General features: G+C 53.6%; 1 protein-coding gene across 11 annotated transcripts in view; it reads right to left on the bottom strand.

Moving 5' to 3' along the window:
• Window positions 1-5,207: 5,207 nt before the first annotated feature.
• The window catches only part of PAX2 (paired box 2), an 87,644-nt gene continuing 75,064 nt past the window's right edge, over window positions 5,208-17,787 (bottom strand). For 7 of the 11 annotated variants that reach the window (XM_075934576.1, XM_075934575.1, XM_075934577.1 and 4 more), the window contains 3 exons: window positions 15,024-15,125; window positions 10,407-10,493; window positions 5,208-8,934 (listed from right to left, as the gene is read on the bottom strand). In XM_075934576.1, coding sequence (XP_075790691.1) covers window positions 8,813-8,934; window positions 10,407-10,493; window positions 15,024-15,125 — 311 coding nt within the window. In that variant the 3' untranslated portion in view covers window positions 5,208-8,812. Of the gene's footprint in view, window positions 8,954-10,406; window positions 10,494-15,023; window positions 15,126-17,787 lie in introns of all 11 variants that reach the window. The other 4 variants (XM_075934572.1, XM_075934580.1, XM_075934582.1 and 1 more) reach the window with 1 other exon arrangement.

The raw sequence follows: 17,787 nt of genomic DNA on the forward strand, positions 1-17,787 counted from the left end.
CAAAATAGCTTATTTTGAAACTGGGAGCATCTACCCAGCACTTATTTCAAAATAGAGCACTCTTCCCCTGACTACCCTAACTCCTCATACTGGAGGGTTACAGGAGTCTGAGTAAGAAGTCTTCCAGCTTGACAGTATTTCAACATTATTTTGAAATAACTTCCTGCTGTGTAGACACGGACTAAGTTATTTTGGAATAGCGTTGCTGTGTAGACTGAGTGTATGAGGCTTTGCTGGCAGGTTTTGTTTTATTTTAGCTCAGTAACTTACTTTGACCTGTCTGTCATCACTTGCAACCACATAACTCTTACTTTTTATCCATAATCCAATTGCTTTTGTTTATTATTAAACCCAGTGTAAATAATTGTTCCCAGGGAGGGTGGGGACAACAGCTGTGCATAATCCTCTTTTATTGATAAAGGGGGCAAACCTACGCGCTTTGCTCCGTGTAAAACCTTTTTGCAGTGTAAGACGGGGTTCTGGTCCGATTGGGCTGTGCACCTGGGTGCTGAGTCAAGTCCTCGTGCATGAGCCTTCCCAGAGCTGGGCTGCTCTCAGGGTTGCTCTGCTGGGGGCGGTGACCCCAACTCTGTGCCTTTGCTGGGGGACTCCAGAGGCTCTGGCTCAGCGGGACTGGGGGTGCAGTAGCCCAGGGGACAGGTAGATCAATGGTGTGATCAGCCCACCAAGTGACATTCTCATGGGGATCTCTGTGACCCACCCCACCCCAGGAGAGTAGGGGCAGCTCCACTCTGCTCAGCCGTAGGAGGTTAATTGGCCAGACACTGCCATGCCAATGCAGACGCGTTTTTGTTCCTTACAAATCCATGCCGTTTATTGCCCATGTCTCCATTCATAGAAGAAACAAACTCATGGAGTCCCAGGGCGGGCAGAGCCCTCAGGAGGCATCGAGTCCGGCCCCCTGCCCATGGCAGGACCAACCCCAACTCAATCAGCCCAGCCAGGGCTTTGTCAAGCCGGGACTTCAACACCTCCAGGGATGGAGATTCCACCCCCTCCCTAGGGACCCCAGCCCAGCGCTTCCCCACCCGCCTAGGGAAAGAGTTTTTCCTAATATCTCACCTACAGCTCCCCCGCTGTAACTTGAGACCATTGCTCCTTGTTCTGCCACCTGCTACCACTGAGAACAGCTTCTTTGCACATCCCCCTCCCCTCGCAGGGAGTTGAAGGCTGCTATTAAATCCCCCCTCACTCTTCTCTTCTGCAGGCTAAACAAGCCCAAATCCCTCAGCCTCTCCTCGGAGGTCGTGTGCTCCAGCCCCCGCTGGACCCAATTTGTCCCCATCCTTCCTGTAGCAAAGGGCCCAGAACTGGACGCAATACTCCAGATGTGGCCTCACCAGAGCCGAACAGAGGGGGCTAATCACTTCCCCAGATCTGTTGGTGACGCTCCTCCTAATGCCATTATCCTCTAGCTTTCCACGTGTCTCCTCCCCCAACGTTCCCTCAGTATGTTACTCAGGACAGAAGGACCAATGTGCGGACATGGGAGCTGTTACTTAACAGGGTCACTCTGCTCCCCTGTAGAAGATGGGAACCACACTGGCATTTCTTCCATCCTCCCCCGTCCCCAGGCATTTTCAGAACAGATTGCCCGCAGGACAGAATTCATTAGGGAACTCAGTCTCCTCGGGTGCATGTCATCGGGGCAGACTGGCTGGGGCCGTACGGGCTCTGGAGATCTGTTCCCTGCTGTTCTTTTCATAGGGCCCTCATCATGTCAGAATGGTCCCAATGCCTCACTTCCTTGGCCAAGGAGCTAGGAAAGGAGTTCTTTGTCTTGGCCACTGTTGCCCCATCCCTTACGTAGGCCCCCTCCGTGTTGAGGCTGGAATCGGATGCCCTCAGCCGTACTGCGTAGTACCTTGCCCTTGAGCATGGTCGTGGGCTGCTGTGGGATCAGTAGGGGGACACAGCGAGTGGGGGAGGTGGCAGAATCTTATATTTCTTTGTTCCAGGCTGGAGCAGCTCCCCAGACTGTCTGCCTTTCTCACAGCCAGGCTGCAGCGCAACCAGGAACTCCAGGGCTGGAGGCAGGAATCAGAATGAAATTCTCTGGCCTGTGCCGTGAAGGGATCAGGCACTAAACGAACCGACTGGCCTTAAAAATCGATGCGTCTCTCATTAAAAGAGAATGAAACCTGAAAGTCCATTTTCCTTTCCACCGGTGGCCCTGGTGGTTGAGTCTTAGTTAGACGCTCCGCTCTGACAGTGAATGTACATCGGTCAATTTCCTTTGTGTGTGGTCAGGTTCACTTCCCAGTGCTCACACATTAGCTCACTGCTAACGGGGCGCAGGGGAACCAGGGCAATGCGTGGCGTGCAGGTGCTGAGTCATTGCACTAGACTGGGAACCCTGTATCTAGATGATGGAAACTACGTCAAGCCAAGGGGGTCTGTTGTACCCCCAGCACCCCACACTTGCTTATGTCTGGGCGGATTCCCAGCACCTGCCGCTGTGCGGAGAAAGGTGGTTTAATTTTATGGAGGATTTTTGATATTTCCAAATCTGGTCTCATTCCGCTGTGGAACAAACCCCCAACATTTCAAAAGTCGTGGAAGGGGCTGGAGGCACCGGTGTCTCTGGCTCTGAGGCAGGCTACTGTGCAACTTCGTCAATGGCAACAAATCAGCATTCTCCGAAAGGGGGAAAAAAACCGTTCTGGAGCAAACAAAATGTCAGTGGAACCCGCGCCTGCGGCCTGCATCACAAACTCCCACGCCAAAAGCATTTCCCCAATGCGTTTCTGCCCAGGGTTCCAGGACCCGGGCTGCTTCCCACGAGACTTGTGGGTACAAAACCATTTTGGCCAAATTGCAAGCACTTTGCTAGGATTTCCCTGGGCCTTTGCGCAGTCAAATTCCCTTGGACTTCCTGTTGAGTGGATGTCTGAGGAACCAGCTCAGGCCTGGCCCGTTGATGGGGCTCCTTACTATAATGGACAGCTGTTTCTTAGGCAGACCCTGGTGCTTGGGTTATTAGTGGTTTAGCATGAAGTCTGGCCTTGCAATGGACCAGGGTGGATTCAGAGCAGAGAGGAAAGCGTGAGAAAGCAGGGATTCCACTCATGGAAATAAAAATGTCGGTCTGTTAGCAGAGCAGAGTGTGTGTGTGTGTTAGGGGATTGGGGGGGGGGACTGACTCTGACAGCTGTCAATCATTCTCCCTTTTGGGGAGGCTTTGCTGATCACGTCCACTCAGCTCACTCACCGTGGTTGAGAATTGGCACTAACTCTGGAAGGTAAAATACACCCGGAAGACACAGTGAGCCAGTGGTGCTAATCCCTAAATGAGACGACAAGGAGGCGGGAGAGGATGACGTGGGACCAGTGCCCTAAGACACTGTGATGCGGTGGCTAACCCAGGCGCATCTGGCCTGTATGGGAGACGACAAAGTGGGAGTCCATGGAGAGAGCTCAGAGGAGGAGGGCGTTTTGCTGCCACTTCCCAGGGACGACGGAAGCTGGGCTAATAGACTCACAGAGGCGGGACGCATTGCTGACCTGTGTGTGTGTGTGTGGCACCTTCTCTGAAGCAGCGTGATGGTTAGTAGTGGGGATGTTTACAGGGTGCTTGGTGCATGGAGTGGGACGATAGGGCATCTGCTGGAGAGAGAGCGAGAGAAACAAGCCAGGAGCCACGGGGGTGACATACAAAAAAAATTGTTTTTATTTCTCATGTGCGCACACACACACACAAAAGGGAGGAGGGCAGGGAGGAAAGGAGGAAGAAGAAAAGATTCAAACAGAATTGCAGCAATGAGGGAAAGCCAAGAATGGCTGCAACAGCCTAGAACAGGTTTGACCCTACTCCTGACGATGTGCCCTCCTCTCCCTCCCTGTGCCCGCCACGGGCTCTGGTCCTGGTTCGATTGTGCGGCCAGTTCTCAAATGGCGGTTTGGTCCCTTTTTCCTGCCTTTCAAATCTTTGTCGCCTTCCCAGACCTGCGCGAGGAGCACGCTGCTGTAGCGTGGGTGGGTCTTACCGAAGCCTCATCCGCACAGTCCAAGCAGGACGGGTCTGGCTCTTGTTTCTTTCCCTTGGCGGCGGCGCATCCTTCGGGCACAAAACAGCCATTTTTTCCAACAGTTCAGTACAACAAGACTCCTTGAGGGGGAAATGGACCCAGAGCACCACGCACGAGGAGAGATAGGTGCGGGGTGGGTGGGGTTGTTTTCACTGATGTTTAATATCCTCACATTCATGTTGTGACTGGTTCTGAGGCTGGGCTCTGTAACACTCAGCACTGTGGATGGGCCAGAAAGCATGCACGCCGAGATAAAAAAAACCCTCACATTTACAGGTCAGGGGTCGCTTTAATGGGATTGTCCCTCCCCCATTGCCCCACATCCCAACGAGGCCACTAAACAGGTCAGTTAATGAGAGGACTCAGGAACTTCTGAGAACAGGCCTCAAGTATCGCCTGGCTCCACATGCCGAGTGTCTGGTCTCTTTCAGCAAAGCGCGTCCCTTGCGAGAGCCTGTGGGGTTCTTTTCCCCGAAAGAGAAAAAATTGGGCGGTGCCACCTTTCTGCTTGGCCCGTTGGAGAAAGTAAACCTGGCAACGGAGTGCAGGGTCACTGGAAAAGCCAGGGGAGTGAGGCAGAAGAGTAAAGAAGGGAATTACAATAAAGGGGAGTGAGGGCAGGAAAGGAGCAGAGATGCAGTGGAAACCATAGGGAATGTGATTGATACTTTACGCTTCTGCAGAACGTCCTAGCCAGGGGCCTCAAAGCACTCGGCCAATGTTAACAAATTCTGCCTCATCCCACCTCTGTAAAACAGGGAAGTAATATCGTGCCCTCGACAGGTGGGGAGCGAGGTGCAGGGAGAAGAGGTGATTTGACAGCATTTGCCAAGAGTCGAGTCGAAAACTCCGGCGTCCTAGCTCCATCATCTGCTCTGACCACTGGAAACGCCAGTCCTCTCTCTGGCAGTGACGGTGGGTTGGAAATGAAGGAGCAGCAGAGGAAGAAATAAAAGGTGGTGGGGAGGGAAATAAAGGGAGAAATGAAAGGCAGGAGAAGAAAATAAAGGGAGCAAGGGAAGGAAAAAGCAGACGTGAAACACAGCGACAGATTGAGCTGGATTTTGCATAGTGATTTTTTTTCCTTCCAAACTTTGTTTTTTTTTTTTTTTTTTTTTTGTTATATATTTTTTTTAAGAAAAATGAAAAAAATCCACCTAAAATAAACCAACTCCCAGGCTCCTGGGGAAGGAGCCTTCCACACTGTGGCTGTTCCCTCAGGTTCTGGGTTTGTGCTGTGCTTTATTGAACAGATAGTTTTGTTTTCAGTGAGCACAACAAGACTTGCACAGTACAGACAGCGCGTTCCTTATGTACAGGATGAGACGAGGCTGTTTTAATCACTACCATGATGAAGATGGAGATGAGCTTATATACAAGAGGAATTGCCTTCACATTACACACATTATCTTCCTACAAAGCAGCAATTGTTTTTGCAAATAACATAATATTAAATAATTGGTAGAATTTTTGTGTTTCCTGCATAGTCCAATCTAATGGAATCTATATGAATATTGATGGTTTTCGTCTGCATAATATCACCACATAAATCCCCGTGTCAGCTACTAGACTTTAGCTATAATACTGCTTTACAATGCATCCACCGACTGTAACTCAAAACAACCAACACAAGAAACTCTTTGGCAAATGTAATTCAGTACATTCGCATGGGGTTTTACGCGGGAGGTGGTGGAAGAGGAGAAGACTGCCTGGTCCTTTGCATATGACTCCGTCCTTCTGTTTTCCTGATCAACCCACTTGCTGTTCTTCTAATCTCTCCAGGCGAGCTCAGTGGAGGTGGGAAATTCTTATGCATCGGTAGTTAAACACTTAGGAATTTGCTCCTCTCAGCGTCACATCAAACCAGCCAAATCCTGCCTGCTCAGCCTCTCCCAGCTCTCTGCAAAACGCCATCGTAAGAGGGGTCGTTTCTCAGCAGCTAGCTGCTTTGGAACAGGGTTCCTGAATGGCAGATTGCCCAATGGGAGAGGTATTGGTCTCACGTGTTCCAGCCCCTGGGGTTATTTTAGTTGTCAGGGTTGGGATCAGAGACCTCTGGCCTTGACCGCATACTGGGTGAAGCTGGATTTCGGACAAGAGAGCAGAGGCATTATTGAGAGAACCAAATGTGGACTTCACTGCTTATGGCCCCGTCTTCATCTAGTAAGTGGGGACAAACCGAGGGGATGGTGGGGGGGGGGGGGCAGGCCTTTTAAAATGATTAATCGGTGTCTCCGCTTTTCATTTGAGAGAGCCTGAGGCAATAGGCAAAATTCTGGACCCAGTCCCATTGACATAAATCTGGATACATTCCATTGACTCCCATGAGTCCATCATGACTCCACTGATTTCATGGGCTCAGAGGAATGAGTCTGGAGCAACTCCATTGACTTAGCAGGGGCTGGAATAGCGGCTGACGTCACTGCAGTTGCTCAAGACTGACTTGCACCTGAGGAAGTGGTTTAGACCCATGGAAGCTTATGGGCAAATTGATCGGTTAGTCGCTAAGGCGCCACAGGACTCCCCGTTGTTTTAACAGACACCGACGAACAGGGCTCCCCCTCTGAGACATGCCAAGATTTGCCAGAACAGGTTTGAGGCCCTTATCGTCTGTGTAAACGGAAAGACGTAGCCGTCTGGGCCACCCCACGGCAGGAGACGCATCCGCGTGGCCTGCCGGAGCAGCGCAAGTGCTGACAGCAGCTCTGGGCGAGTGGGGTCTCTGGTGCCGCGACGGCCAGTTGCTGCCGATGGACGTTTCACACATTCAGGCTAAGCCTGGAAGCGGAAAGCTGAGTCCGGACGCACATGTCGGTCAGAGGCTGGGAGCCAGGGGCTACAGCCAAACGCTGGCTGCAGAAATTGCTCCATGGCTCACATTTCCCCCCTCGGTGAGTTGACTCTCCTGCCTTTGTTCATGGACAGTGGCCCCCTCGTCTTACCCCAACCCTCTCTAGACAACAACGAGCATCTGCCTCTTGCTGCCCCGGAGTCTCACGCTAGCTGCCTTCCTGGTTTCTTTGACTGCCTTTTGGGGAGCGCCAGTCCAAAGAACGGGAGCCTCTGAAGCTGCCAGCAATGCAGGAGTACTGAGCACTTCCACCGACACTCAGCCTTTTGCAAGCCAGTGCTTGGCAATGCCATGGGAGCCAAAGAGGGCAGAGAACCACTACAGGGTCATTGCAAGAGCATTCAGGATTCGGGGGGTGAATATTAGGGTGTGTAACATGGGGTTGGGTTCAAGGGTAGGGCGAAGGAGATAGATGTTAGGGTGCAGACACAGCTAACTAAGTGTAAGAATTGGGGGGGTAGGGCATAGATAGCACGGATGTAGGTTTGGGGGGTTGGGAATTCAGAGTAGAGCACGTAACAGGGCTGTGGGACTGGTGTAGGGCACAGATATTAAGGTGGGTCAGAAGCAGGTGTGGGTGAAGGGAGCTGGTACAAGGTTTGGCGCAGGGGATCTAAGGAGTAGGGAACCAAGGAACAATCCAACTAGTTCTGAATTTGTCCGTCTCAGCTGTGTTGGCTGAAGGGCGATGGACCTGCATGAAACCCCACATGTTCCTTTCAAACAGAGCCCGAGACGGGGCTTGTTTTCTTTGTTTGCTGACAGCCGACATGGAAAAAGGAGACTTTCCACGAGGTGCAGTTTCTTGGCTGGTTGGTTTGGTCATTTTTAAAAATTTGTATTTGTTGCCAGCTGTGACTTGTCTACACTGCTCCCCAGAGAATGGGATTGGGATTAGGAAAAGAGGAGGTAATGAACAGAGCAGGCCTCCGATCCTCTCCACCGTCCCATTCTAGTGCAAAACAGAAAGGAAACGAAACCCAAGAGTGAAAGGGGAGCGTCAGACATCAGAGGAACTTGTCTGCCATTCGGGCGTGGGGATTTGGGTTTATTTTTGTAGGGTTTTTTTTTTATTTCGGTTTTTTTTTGTTGATTTTTTTTTTTTTTTTTTAGAAAATTGGGGATTTGTTCATTTTTTTCCCTTTTTACAGACCTTCATGACAAAGCATAAAAACACAGTTATATTTATATATCTATTTATATATTTCTTCATTTCCTCAGTCGGTTGGGTGATGTGGCTCCATCCTCCTGTCTGAGCTGATTGTGTGTCACAGAAGTTGTGGTTGTGAGTGTTTCAACCCAACGCTGGCCTGCTGGGTCACAACAGGCCGGGGGCGGCCTTCAAACGGCGCCTGAAGGGAGCCGAGGCATGGGGAGAAGAGGGCGGATGCAGCACAGAGAGCGACCCGGGGGTTGGGGGGGGGGTGGAGAGTGTCACGCTGGGCCCTTCCGTGGCAAATGAGTTGGGGGCTGACACCCCCATGCTAGGCAGACCATTCCCTCGGGCCTCTGAGACAAGCTTGTCGATCAGCACGCTGAAGCATCCACCATGGAAGAAAGTTTCTCAAAGGGAACAATTGGTTGCGGGTGGCTCCTCCGCTGCCACTCCCTGGAGAGCAGGGTCCTGTATGAACAAGGGCTGCAGGCTGCATTGCTTGGACTCCCCTCAGGCTTCCCACGCGGGGGGCTTTGCGTGGCCGCGCGGTGCCGGGGATGGTCGGCAGGACGACAGCAGCCGGGGAGTCGCCACAGGCCCGTCCCATTGTCCACGGAAGCAGCCGGGCTGGGCGAGGGGAGGCGTATTTCTCAGTCCGGTCGGCCCGGCGCGTTCGGCGGGGAAGGAGGAGGAGAGCCGGGCGTGGAGGGGGGCGGAGACGTTCTCTTCACCCTTCCCGGGGCTGGAGAAAGTTGATCAGACAGGTACAATATGGAGGCCTAAGCTGTCGCCCTGCAGTTTCATGTGGTTTCCATGGTAACTAGTGGCGGTCATAGGCAGCGGCAGCAGTGGGAGGTGCAGCGCCTCGGGATGTGGCACTATAATAATAAGGGGAACCTGAAAGTTAACACAGGAGAAGAATGGACTGGTTGAAAGGACAAACAGGAACAAAAATAAATAAATGAAAAAGAAGACGAGAAGGAGGCAAAAGGAAAGAACAGGAGGAGCAGGGCTAAAGCAAGGGGCATGCGGGCCACCCCACCGCCCCACCGCCGCCGCGCCGCCACACATTGTGCGCTGGGAAACCCTCTTTCCAGTAGACCTGCGGCTGCTGAGCGAGGGGCCAGGCCGCTGCCACCAGCGAGCAGAGGAAGCCGCAACCAACGGGATAAGATGGCGTCCTCTGCGCAGGTTGAACTGCGTGCGCCTCGCGTGCACGCCTGTTCCTGCTGGGCCCGAGCGAGCCCCCAGCCCCGGACTCTTTGGGCGGCACTGGGGGAATCGGGGAGGGGAGATCGGAGTGTATCACCCGGGAGCACCCTGTCCTGGAGCTGCAGAACGCATCGGTGGGAGGCCTTGGCCCACGTGACTGGAGCCATCTCCAAACGCAGCTGGGGGAGAAGCGAAGCAATCGCCCTTTGTTTCATCCCTTGGGATCGTGGCCACACTGGGGAGGGGAGCCCCCGGATGGCTATTGGAGGGGAGTGAAAAGGTGACGGACTTTTAAGATCACATGTGCTCTTAACAACGCGGGGAGAAAGTGTGCACCTATTACCCGGGTGCTAAACCACAGTGACTACACAGTTAATAATCACCGTTGATTCATTTTACATACAACACATCTCTTCCTGCGCCCGCACAAGGAAATGCTGTGCGAGAAGACAGAGATTTAGGGCTTTTCTCCTCCTGCACCCCCCTCCCCCCTGATTTCATTTTTGTCTGTGAACATTAGGGGCATTGGACTGTCCAATCCCATGGCACAGACTCCACCAGCTGCCAACAAACATGGCCACATTGCCCCAAGGCCTGATCGCTCACCCATCTGAAATGGATTGTGGGCGTTGCTCCTGGATCAGAATTTGCTGACTATCCTTGGAATTGACTGTGGGTATAGGCCCAATGTTCCCTCTAAGCTGGGCACTTGGGCAGCCGCCCAGGAGAGATTCAAATGTTTCCCAGCAGATTAGTAGAGTGCCCACACCCAGCAGCATGTGTTTCTACTAGTGGTGCACATTTGCACATGCCTGGGTGCACCTAACAAAATTTATTCCACATACTGATGGAAAAATGAGAGGGAACATTGAGTACAGCTCATGGAGAAAGGAGAATCTGAAGTGGATTCCTGACCCCACCCAAAGTGGAGTCTTGGAGCAGCCTCAGGCTGGAAAAAAACAAATGCCATGAAAATACCCACGAGCGGGCATACTGGGCAGGGTAGGGAAGGACTTCTAGCTTGGCCAGATACTTGCAGGCCCATTTCAGAAATCAAAGAAAGAAAGAAAAGAAAACAAAGAGACGTACAGAAGGCGCGTGAAGCTGAGAGTCGGGGGTCGGACAGGCAGGTACTCACTTAGTAACGCGGGGTTGCTGAATCGCCAGGCCTCATTGTAGGTCGTGTACTGAGGGTGACTGTAAGGGTTCCCCGAGAACTCGCTCCCTGCAAGAAACAAAGAGGGGAGTGAAAACAGTGGCAAAGACGTGTCTCTCCACTTCCCCGGAGCTGGTGCATAAGCCTGTCTGAGCCAGGCTACCTGGCCATACCAGTGGCAGCTAACGAGGGCAACAGAAGAATTCTTCTGCCAACCTAGTGCTGTCTACAAGGCTCAGCTTAACATGCTGCTCTGCCAGGTGGATTTTTCACACGCTTGACCAATGTCATTAAACTGACTTTCTAGTGCAGGCCAGGCCTGAGCAGAGGGGACTAGTTCGGCACCTCGGATTCCAAACAAATGCCAACCCCTCCATGAGCTTCCAACCCAGACACAGGCAGCCTCGGAAGGCCCGGCAGATGGCCGGGAGATGGTCACAGCACCCATGCGCTAGAGAGGGTGGGTTACTGTGGCGGGCAGGCGGAGGGAGATGACACAGAGGCAGATTACCAAGCCCAGCCCCGCTGTAACCACTGAAATGAGCTACCCAGCAGAGAGATGCAGGGAGAAGTCGAACACAGAGGAGGAAAAGGCCCAGTAGGCAACATCTCTGCTCCGAGCTGGCTCATCTAGCATAGCCCAGGCCGCCGTGTGGCTGCGGAGGGAGCAAAAGTCTGAAATGTTAAAGCTTCTCTCTCTCTCCTGTGTTGTCATCCTGAACTGTTTACAGTGATCCCGAGCCACAGGTTAAGTAGAGGAGAAAGAGCCCCACTCTGGCGCAGCCATGGGGAGCCGGGAGGAGGGAGGGCAGCCCCTGGAAACGGTGTTTATTGACGAGGAGGGAAAGCATGCATGCAGCAGGATAATGAGCTTTGGAGCTCAACTGTGACCAAGAGGAACTGAGCTATTGCCTTCCCGATCGCTAATGAAACAAGTGTAATTTCCTCATCAGCATTGGATTCTGTGTAATGCTCCCCCCGTTGCTGCTACCAGCCCATTGCAGGCTCCACGCTGCTCCCTTTAAACCCCTTCCCCTTTTGCAAGGCCCTCCAGAGGGTTGGCTGGCAGAGCGACTCCAGCTGGCAGAGGGGTTGAGGCTGGTACTGATGGCTTCTCCAAGACGGGGAAGCGAGACAGGAGGCCTAGAGAAGCAAGCCTGGATCGTGCATAATAGTAGTCTAATGTCTGATTAATCCTCCTTTGAATGCCCTATCCCCCTTCGCAGGGAAGTGCACTGGCTTCCATCCATCTCTACAGCCTATGTGCTGAGCTGCAGCTGTGATGTGTGTGCAGACAGGTGACTGCAAATTCAGGACCCATCCCAAGGCAGCATCTGCAGGAGCCAAAGGGCGACACGCACCCCAGATGCCTGTGTGTCTTTAAGGGAGGCAAACACCAGCGCGACCCCACGGATGCCAGGGATCAGAGAGATGCATTTAGCTAGCGAGGGTCGGCATTGTGAGACGGAATCGCTCTCCCTCTCCAAATGCTACTTCCACTGCGTTGGAATATTGCATGGAATGTGCACATTCCAAGGGAATTTTCAACCCACACGATTCGAAACAATTCAGAACTGAGGATTTGGTTTAGACTTCCTTGGCTTTGGTTTCCGCTTTCTTGTTTTGTTCAACTTCCTTCTTTTGTTTCATTTTGTTCTGACATATTCTGTTACTGAATCGAAGCCTATTGCTCTTATCAAAATGTTTCGTTTCCATGTCGCGACGCCACCAAGTATTTCAAGATTTTGATGTTTGGTCCCAGTTTGAGACAAAAACCAAGTTTTTGAATCGTTGGAATTTCCTGCAGAACAGAAACTCCACGGGTGTCTCTTTTGGAGCCTGAATGCCATCCAGTGACTCAGAACCCTTTTTTTGGCAGAGGTCTGGGTTGCTCCTTATGAGTCAGTTCTTTCGGCCATCCACCTGCATCTGCTATCCAGCCAGAGTGTCACAGCTCTGCTCTGCCATCTGCATCCTGGCAGCTCACACGGGAACCAGGAAATGACGGAGTACCCCAAATGGCGATCACCTAGCTTCATAGTCCCCAAAGAGGAGTGGATGTTCAGAGCAACTGGGCAGTGCGGCTCTCTGGCATCTCGCACATCCCAGGACGGTGTTCTCTGATTAGTCAAATTGAACAGGTAGGAGAGACATGATGATCTAGACGGTGCTTGGTCCTGCTGGGAGGGCAGCGGCCTGGACGTGCTGGCCTCTCGAGGTTCCTTCAGTCCTAGGATTCCATGCTACTATAATTCGAACTCTCTCTTGCAGACTTCCTGCTTCGGACAGACTGAAAGGATTCCCTGCTATTTGCATCCAAGTCTCTAGATGTTTGCACTTCGCATTCCCCACTATCTTACATGCTACGGGACACAGTTTATGTTGGCTCCGGTTGACTGGACTATATGAGTTGGCAGAGCAGTAGCCCATCCATCTGGTCCAGTATGCTGTGCCGTCTTCTGGTACTTCATGGGGAGATGTCAGAGACACCACAGCATGTCCAAGCAGGCTACAGGAAAAACTTCCTCCTAACCCTCACGTCGGATTAAGCTGCAACATGGCCGGATTGTCATTATCAGAAGGGCGCCTATTTGGCTCGAATAACCTCTTTCATGATGCAGCCTTCCCCCCTTAATTTCCTGCTTCTGTTCTTTGTTGTTATGTCTGAATGCCCTCGGTGTGCCTGTTGTCAGGTGGCTAAGTAGCCTCCACTCTGAGGAGCTGAATTCCCTTCACTTTGACTCTCGGGCTTCCTCGTGGCTGTCAAATGCACCTTTTCTGAAGAGGGCTGTCCCAGGGCTAGTTTGTGCTATGATCCCTGCCACGAGGATGTTGAGTTTCATTGTCCAGTGGTCATTATGGAGAATTACTCCCTACACCCACTCCTGTGGGTTACTGAGGGTTTGTCTACGCTGCACAAAGAGACGCGTTCTTAGTTTGGGGTAAAATGGCAATGAAGGCCCGGCAATGCTGCTTTAAGCACACACTGGTTATACACTTGAAATATGCAGTGAGCTGAACTCATCCCTTATGACTGGGTTTTGACTGTTATCTGGCACCTTAGTGTTCCCCTCAGCCCCAAGCCAGCTGGACCAAGTCAGCCCCCGGCGCCGCGTAGAGCATACTTGGGGCTGCTCTAAATGACACCAGTGTTGTGCCACTTGGAGATTTCAACACACAGATTGTCAGTGAGGCAAGTTTTCAGCCTCTCTGCACTGCTGGAGTGGTGCAAAGGGGCCGGAGTGGGAGCTAGAATCTGGCCCTATTACTTTTCCTGAACCCATAACCCTACTGGTATATCCTTAGGTGGTTCGTTATCTTGGGGCTGTGGGTAGTTTGTGAGCCCTGGGCAGAGACCACTGCTACTAGCCAGTACCTCTAGGGATGTAAGCAGGGAGGAGTCTGTTCAAGATCTTAGAGCTCAAACTTGCAAACATTGATCATGAGTGGCAGTATTCACTAGCAATGCCCCCCTGCCATGTCTATTGGCCAAACCGGACAGTCTCTGTGCCAAGGGTAAGTTGTCCCAAGTCAGACACCAGGAATGGGAACACACACACACCTGGAGGAGAACACTTTAACCTGCCTGGGCACTCACTCCCGGATTTCAAAGTAGCTGTTCTCCAACAAAGGAATTTCACAAGCCAATTGCACAGAGAGGGTGCGGAATTGATCTTTGTCTGCAAATTTGACACTGTTTCCCTGGGCTTGAACAAAGACATGAACTGGCTGTCGCATTATAAAGCCAGCCTGCCCTGCATTTAGCACCTCGTTTTTACATCAAAAGCTGGGACACTTCCAGCTCGCTCAATTAGCCTCATTAGCACTGGTCCTACAGGTGACAGGTACTTTTCCCTTCCTGTTACAAAGTCTGCGTTTCTGTTATCCCTCTCATCTGAAGAAGTGGGCTTTGCCCTTGAAAGCTTGTGACATTGTGTATTTGTGTTAGTCTCGAAGGTGCCACGGGACAGCTCGTTGTTTCTAAGTGTTCACTATTGAGAGTAGCCCCATGGACTAGCAGTAAGATCAACAGTGTTTGCCAGATTGGACTCCGAACTAGCTATTCCTGGGGCCTTGGCCAAAGAGAAGGTGGGCAAAAGGTTCTTAGCAAGGCCAGGCTTTGGGTAGCACTGTGCCCACTCATGGCTGTAGATATTAAGTTACCCCTGGCATCTGCTCCTAAGCTGTCCTGGGCTTTGGAAAAACCTTGTTACCCTAGGCAGGGGGGTAGTTCATTATCCTGAGCTGTCAGCAGCGGATAATAATTTACATGGACAGTAGGGAGTTAATTGCCCTAGTGAATGAATAGGAAGGTTAATTAATTACCATAGGTTATAGATAGCTAGTTGCCCTGTGCTGTGATGAATCACATTCCGTGGGCAGTGGGTAGCAAGCGATGTTTGACTGTGAGCTGTGGGTAGCTAGTTACCATGGCCTGTAAGCACATGGCTGCTCCTCTATGGACAGGCAGGACCTGAGCGGCAGCAGGGACGGACGTACTGCTGGGAGGGACACGGAGCTTTAGGAGGGAACTCGAGCAGAACGACCAAGGCCTACATCTGGCTAAGCGAAGTACCGATGCTGCCGGCGCTGACTTACCGGGAACCATCCCTGCGAGAGTGGAGGTCGGGTAGCTGCCCTGGCCAGTCGGGGGCACATGGGGCGGGTAGCCGGGCAGGGTGGTGCTCGCCATGTCACGACCTGGGGAGAGAAGCAAGTGGGAGTGGAGGAGGAGCAGTGACCTGAGCAGAGCTCCGATAGCGCAGAGCTGGCATCTCCAGGAGCCGCTTGCTTCATTTCATCCCGCTGTTCGCACCGAGGCCAGCTGCGCAGTGTGACTCTATTTACCTGGTATAGCCCCCCCCCACAGTCACACCTGGGACTAGCCCCCCTCAGTCTAACTTGGGAATAGCCCCCCTCACATTCACACCTGGGTATAGGCCCCCCTCACATTCACACCTGGGTATAGCGCCCACCCCCCCACAGTCACACCTGGGACTAGCCCCCCTCAGTCTAACTTGGGTATAGCCCCCCGCACAGTCACAGCTGGGTATAGGCCCCCCTCACATTCACACTTGGGTATAGCGCCCACCCCCCCACAGTCACACCTGGGTATAGGCCCCCCTCACATTCACACCTGGGTATAGCGCCCACCCCCCCACAGTCACACCTGGGTATAGGCCCCCCTCACATTCACACTTGGGTATAGCGCCCACCCCCCCCACAGTCACACCTGGGTATAGGCCCCCCTCACATTCACACCTGGGTATAGGCCCCCCTCACATTCACACTTGGGTATAGCGCCCACCCCCCACAGTCACACCTGGGTATAGGCCCCCCTCACATTCACACTTGGGTATAGCGCCCACCCCCCACAGTCACACCTGGGTATAGGCCCCCTCACATTCACACTTGGGTATAGCGCCCACCCCCCACAGTCACACCTGGGTATAGGCCCCCCTTACATTCACACCTGGATATAGCCCCCCCACATTCACACCCATGTATAGGGCCCTCCCCCCCCCCCCCCCCGTAGTTCAGAGATCTAAATTGTGGCTACAGCCTAGCACCCATGGCTGCTTGTGCCCTCAAGAATGGTGGCCGGTGCCTGGATATCTGGAGAAGCCAGCGTGCTGGGGTCAGGCCCATCCACGTTCGACCTGCAGACCCCCTGCCCTCCCACGCGTGTGCATGGCGGGTGTTGCCACGGGCAGGTGAGTCAGCCTGCCTGAGCTTGGCTTGCGCAGAGCGTTAGGCACGTGATAGGCGGCAAAGTCTTTCAGACTCTCCCACCACTGGGATGGGCCTTGCCGACATCAAGCAGCCAAACCGATGCTCGGGGAGCAGGGGGGGGGCCTGTCTGGGAAAGGGCCGAGAGTCTGCCTGGGGGTGCTGCTTGTTCCGAGCGCACCATGACATCCCAAACCTGTCTGCCGCCGCCGCGCGTCTCTCTCAGGCCGGCCTGCTGGCTCCAAAGGCAAATGCACCATGGAGGGTCTGTCTCCCCCAGGGGACTGGAATTGGGATGGCCAGCAAAGAGCCCTGAGCATCAGGCCCCAGCCACTGTACCAAGTGCACGGGGATCTAGCGGGATCACTCCCTGCCTCCCTAGCCTGGCATTTGCACGGCTGCCCAGCAGCAGAGAAGCAGAGCGTCTCCCGCAGGCCTGGGGAAGAGCAGCCCTTCCAAACCGGGCTTCATTAGCCACCCCAGGACAGATGAGCGGCAGGCATCTGCAGGTCTCTCTGCCCCAGGATCGCACGGCAGGCGTGGCTGGCACCCAGGCAGAGAGAGGGGCAGGGAGCAGGCAGAGGGACTCGTGGGTGGGCAGGAGCGAGGGGCGTTGTGGGCAGAGGTTAATCCTGTTTGCACAGCCCCCGGGCACACGGGGTTTCTCCAGTCCCTGCTCTGCTTTATTTCTCTCTTAAAGCATTGCCTTTTCGGCTCTAATCCCTCTAAACCGCGACATTTTTCAGGCGCTCTGTGTAAGTGAAACCCTAATCTCTGGTAAAACAGCCTGCTTAAGCTGCCGCGGCGTTAGGCCAATCGGAGCCAGCCCCTGGATTTCCTCTCTGCCCAGCCGCCGCACTGAGGATTTCAGCTTGAAAGGCTGGCTAAAGCCCTCGCAACGGGAACAACAGCGCCAGGCCTTGCCCTGCAAAGCCGGGCGGGGTGAAGGGCCCCGCAGCTATTTGTCCCCGTGTTCGGAGGTGGGTCAAGCCCCCGCCAGACGAGCAATGGAGATGATCCTGGCCCCCGTCGCACTCATCGCGGCTTAGGAAGGAAAATTCCTCCCACCTCTCCAAGGGAGGAGGGCGCAGGGGTGGAGAGTGGCCCTGCCCGGGCGATGGGGACGCAGATTTACCAAAGACCTGCCTCCGGTGCGTGGAGGGAATGATCACAGAGCCCGGGCCAGCATCCGTCTGTCTGTCCGCACGAGGAAACTGCCTGGGTGTAACTCACTGGCGACGCAGCCCCAACCCGTCCGCACGCCCGTCGCCATGTGCTCTAACCCAGCGCTGAATAAGAGAACCCGTGTGTCTGCAACATAGGTCCTAGGAACCTCTCTCTCTCACGTGCACGCCCCCCTCCCCAGCACCCAGACTAGACGCCCGTTTTTCATGCCAACCCATCCCAAACGTTAGGGGCAGATTCAGCCTGCCTAGAACCACAGAGCCAGCAGGCTGGAAGAGACCCCAGGGGGTCATCGAGTCCAGCCCCCTGGCATTTCAGGTAAAAGGAGGCCGAGCTCTCCCTGCGTCTCCTCCTGCACACCCGCATCCTGGCAGCGAGCCGTGGGGCTGCATCGCGCTGGCTGGTGTCTCTCGTCGGGAGGGGCTGTCCCTCGGTACTACTGCATTGG

This window comes from Pelodiscus sinensis, chromosome 8 (assembly GCF_049634645.1).
Source record: "Pelodiscus sinensis isolate JC-2024 chromosome 8, ASM4963464v1, whole genome shotgun sequence".
NCBI lineage: Eukaryota > Metazoa > Chordata > Testudines > Trionychidae > Pelodiscus > Pelodiscus sinensis.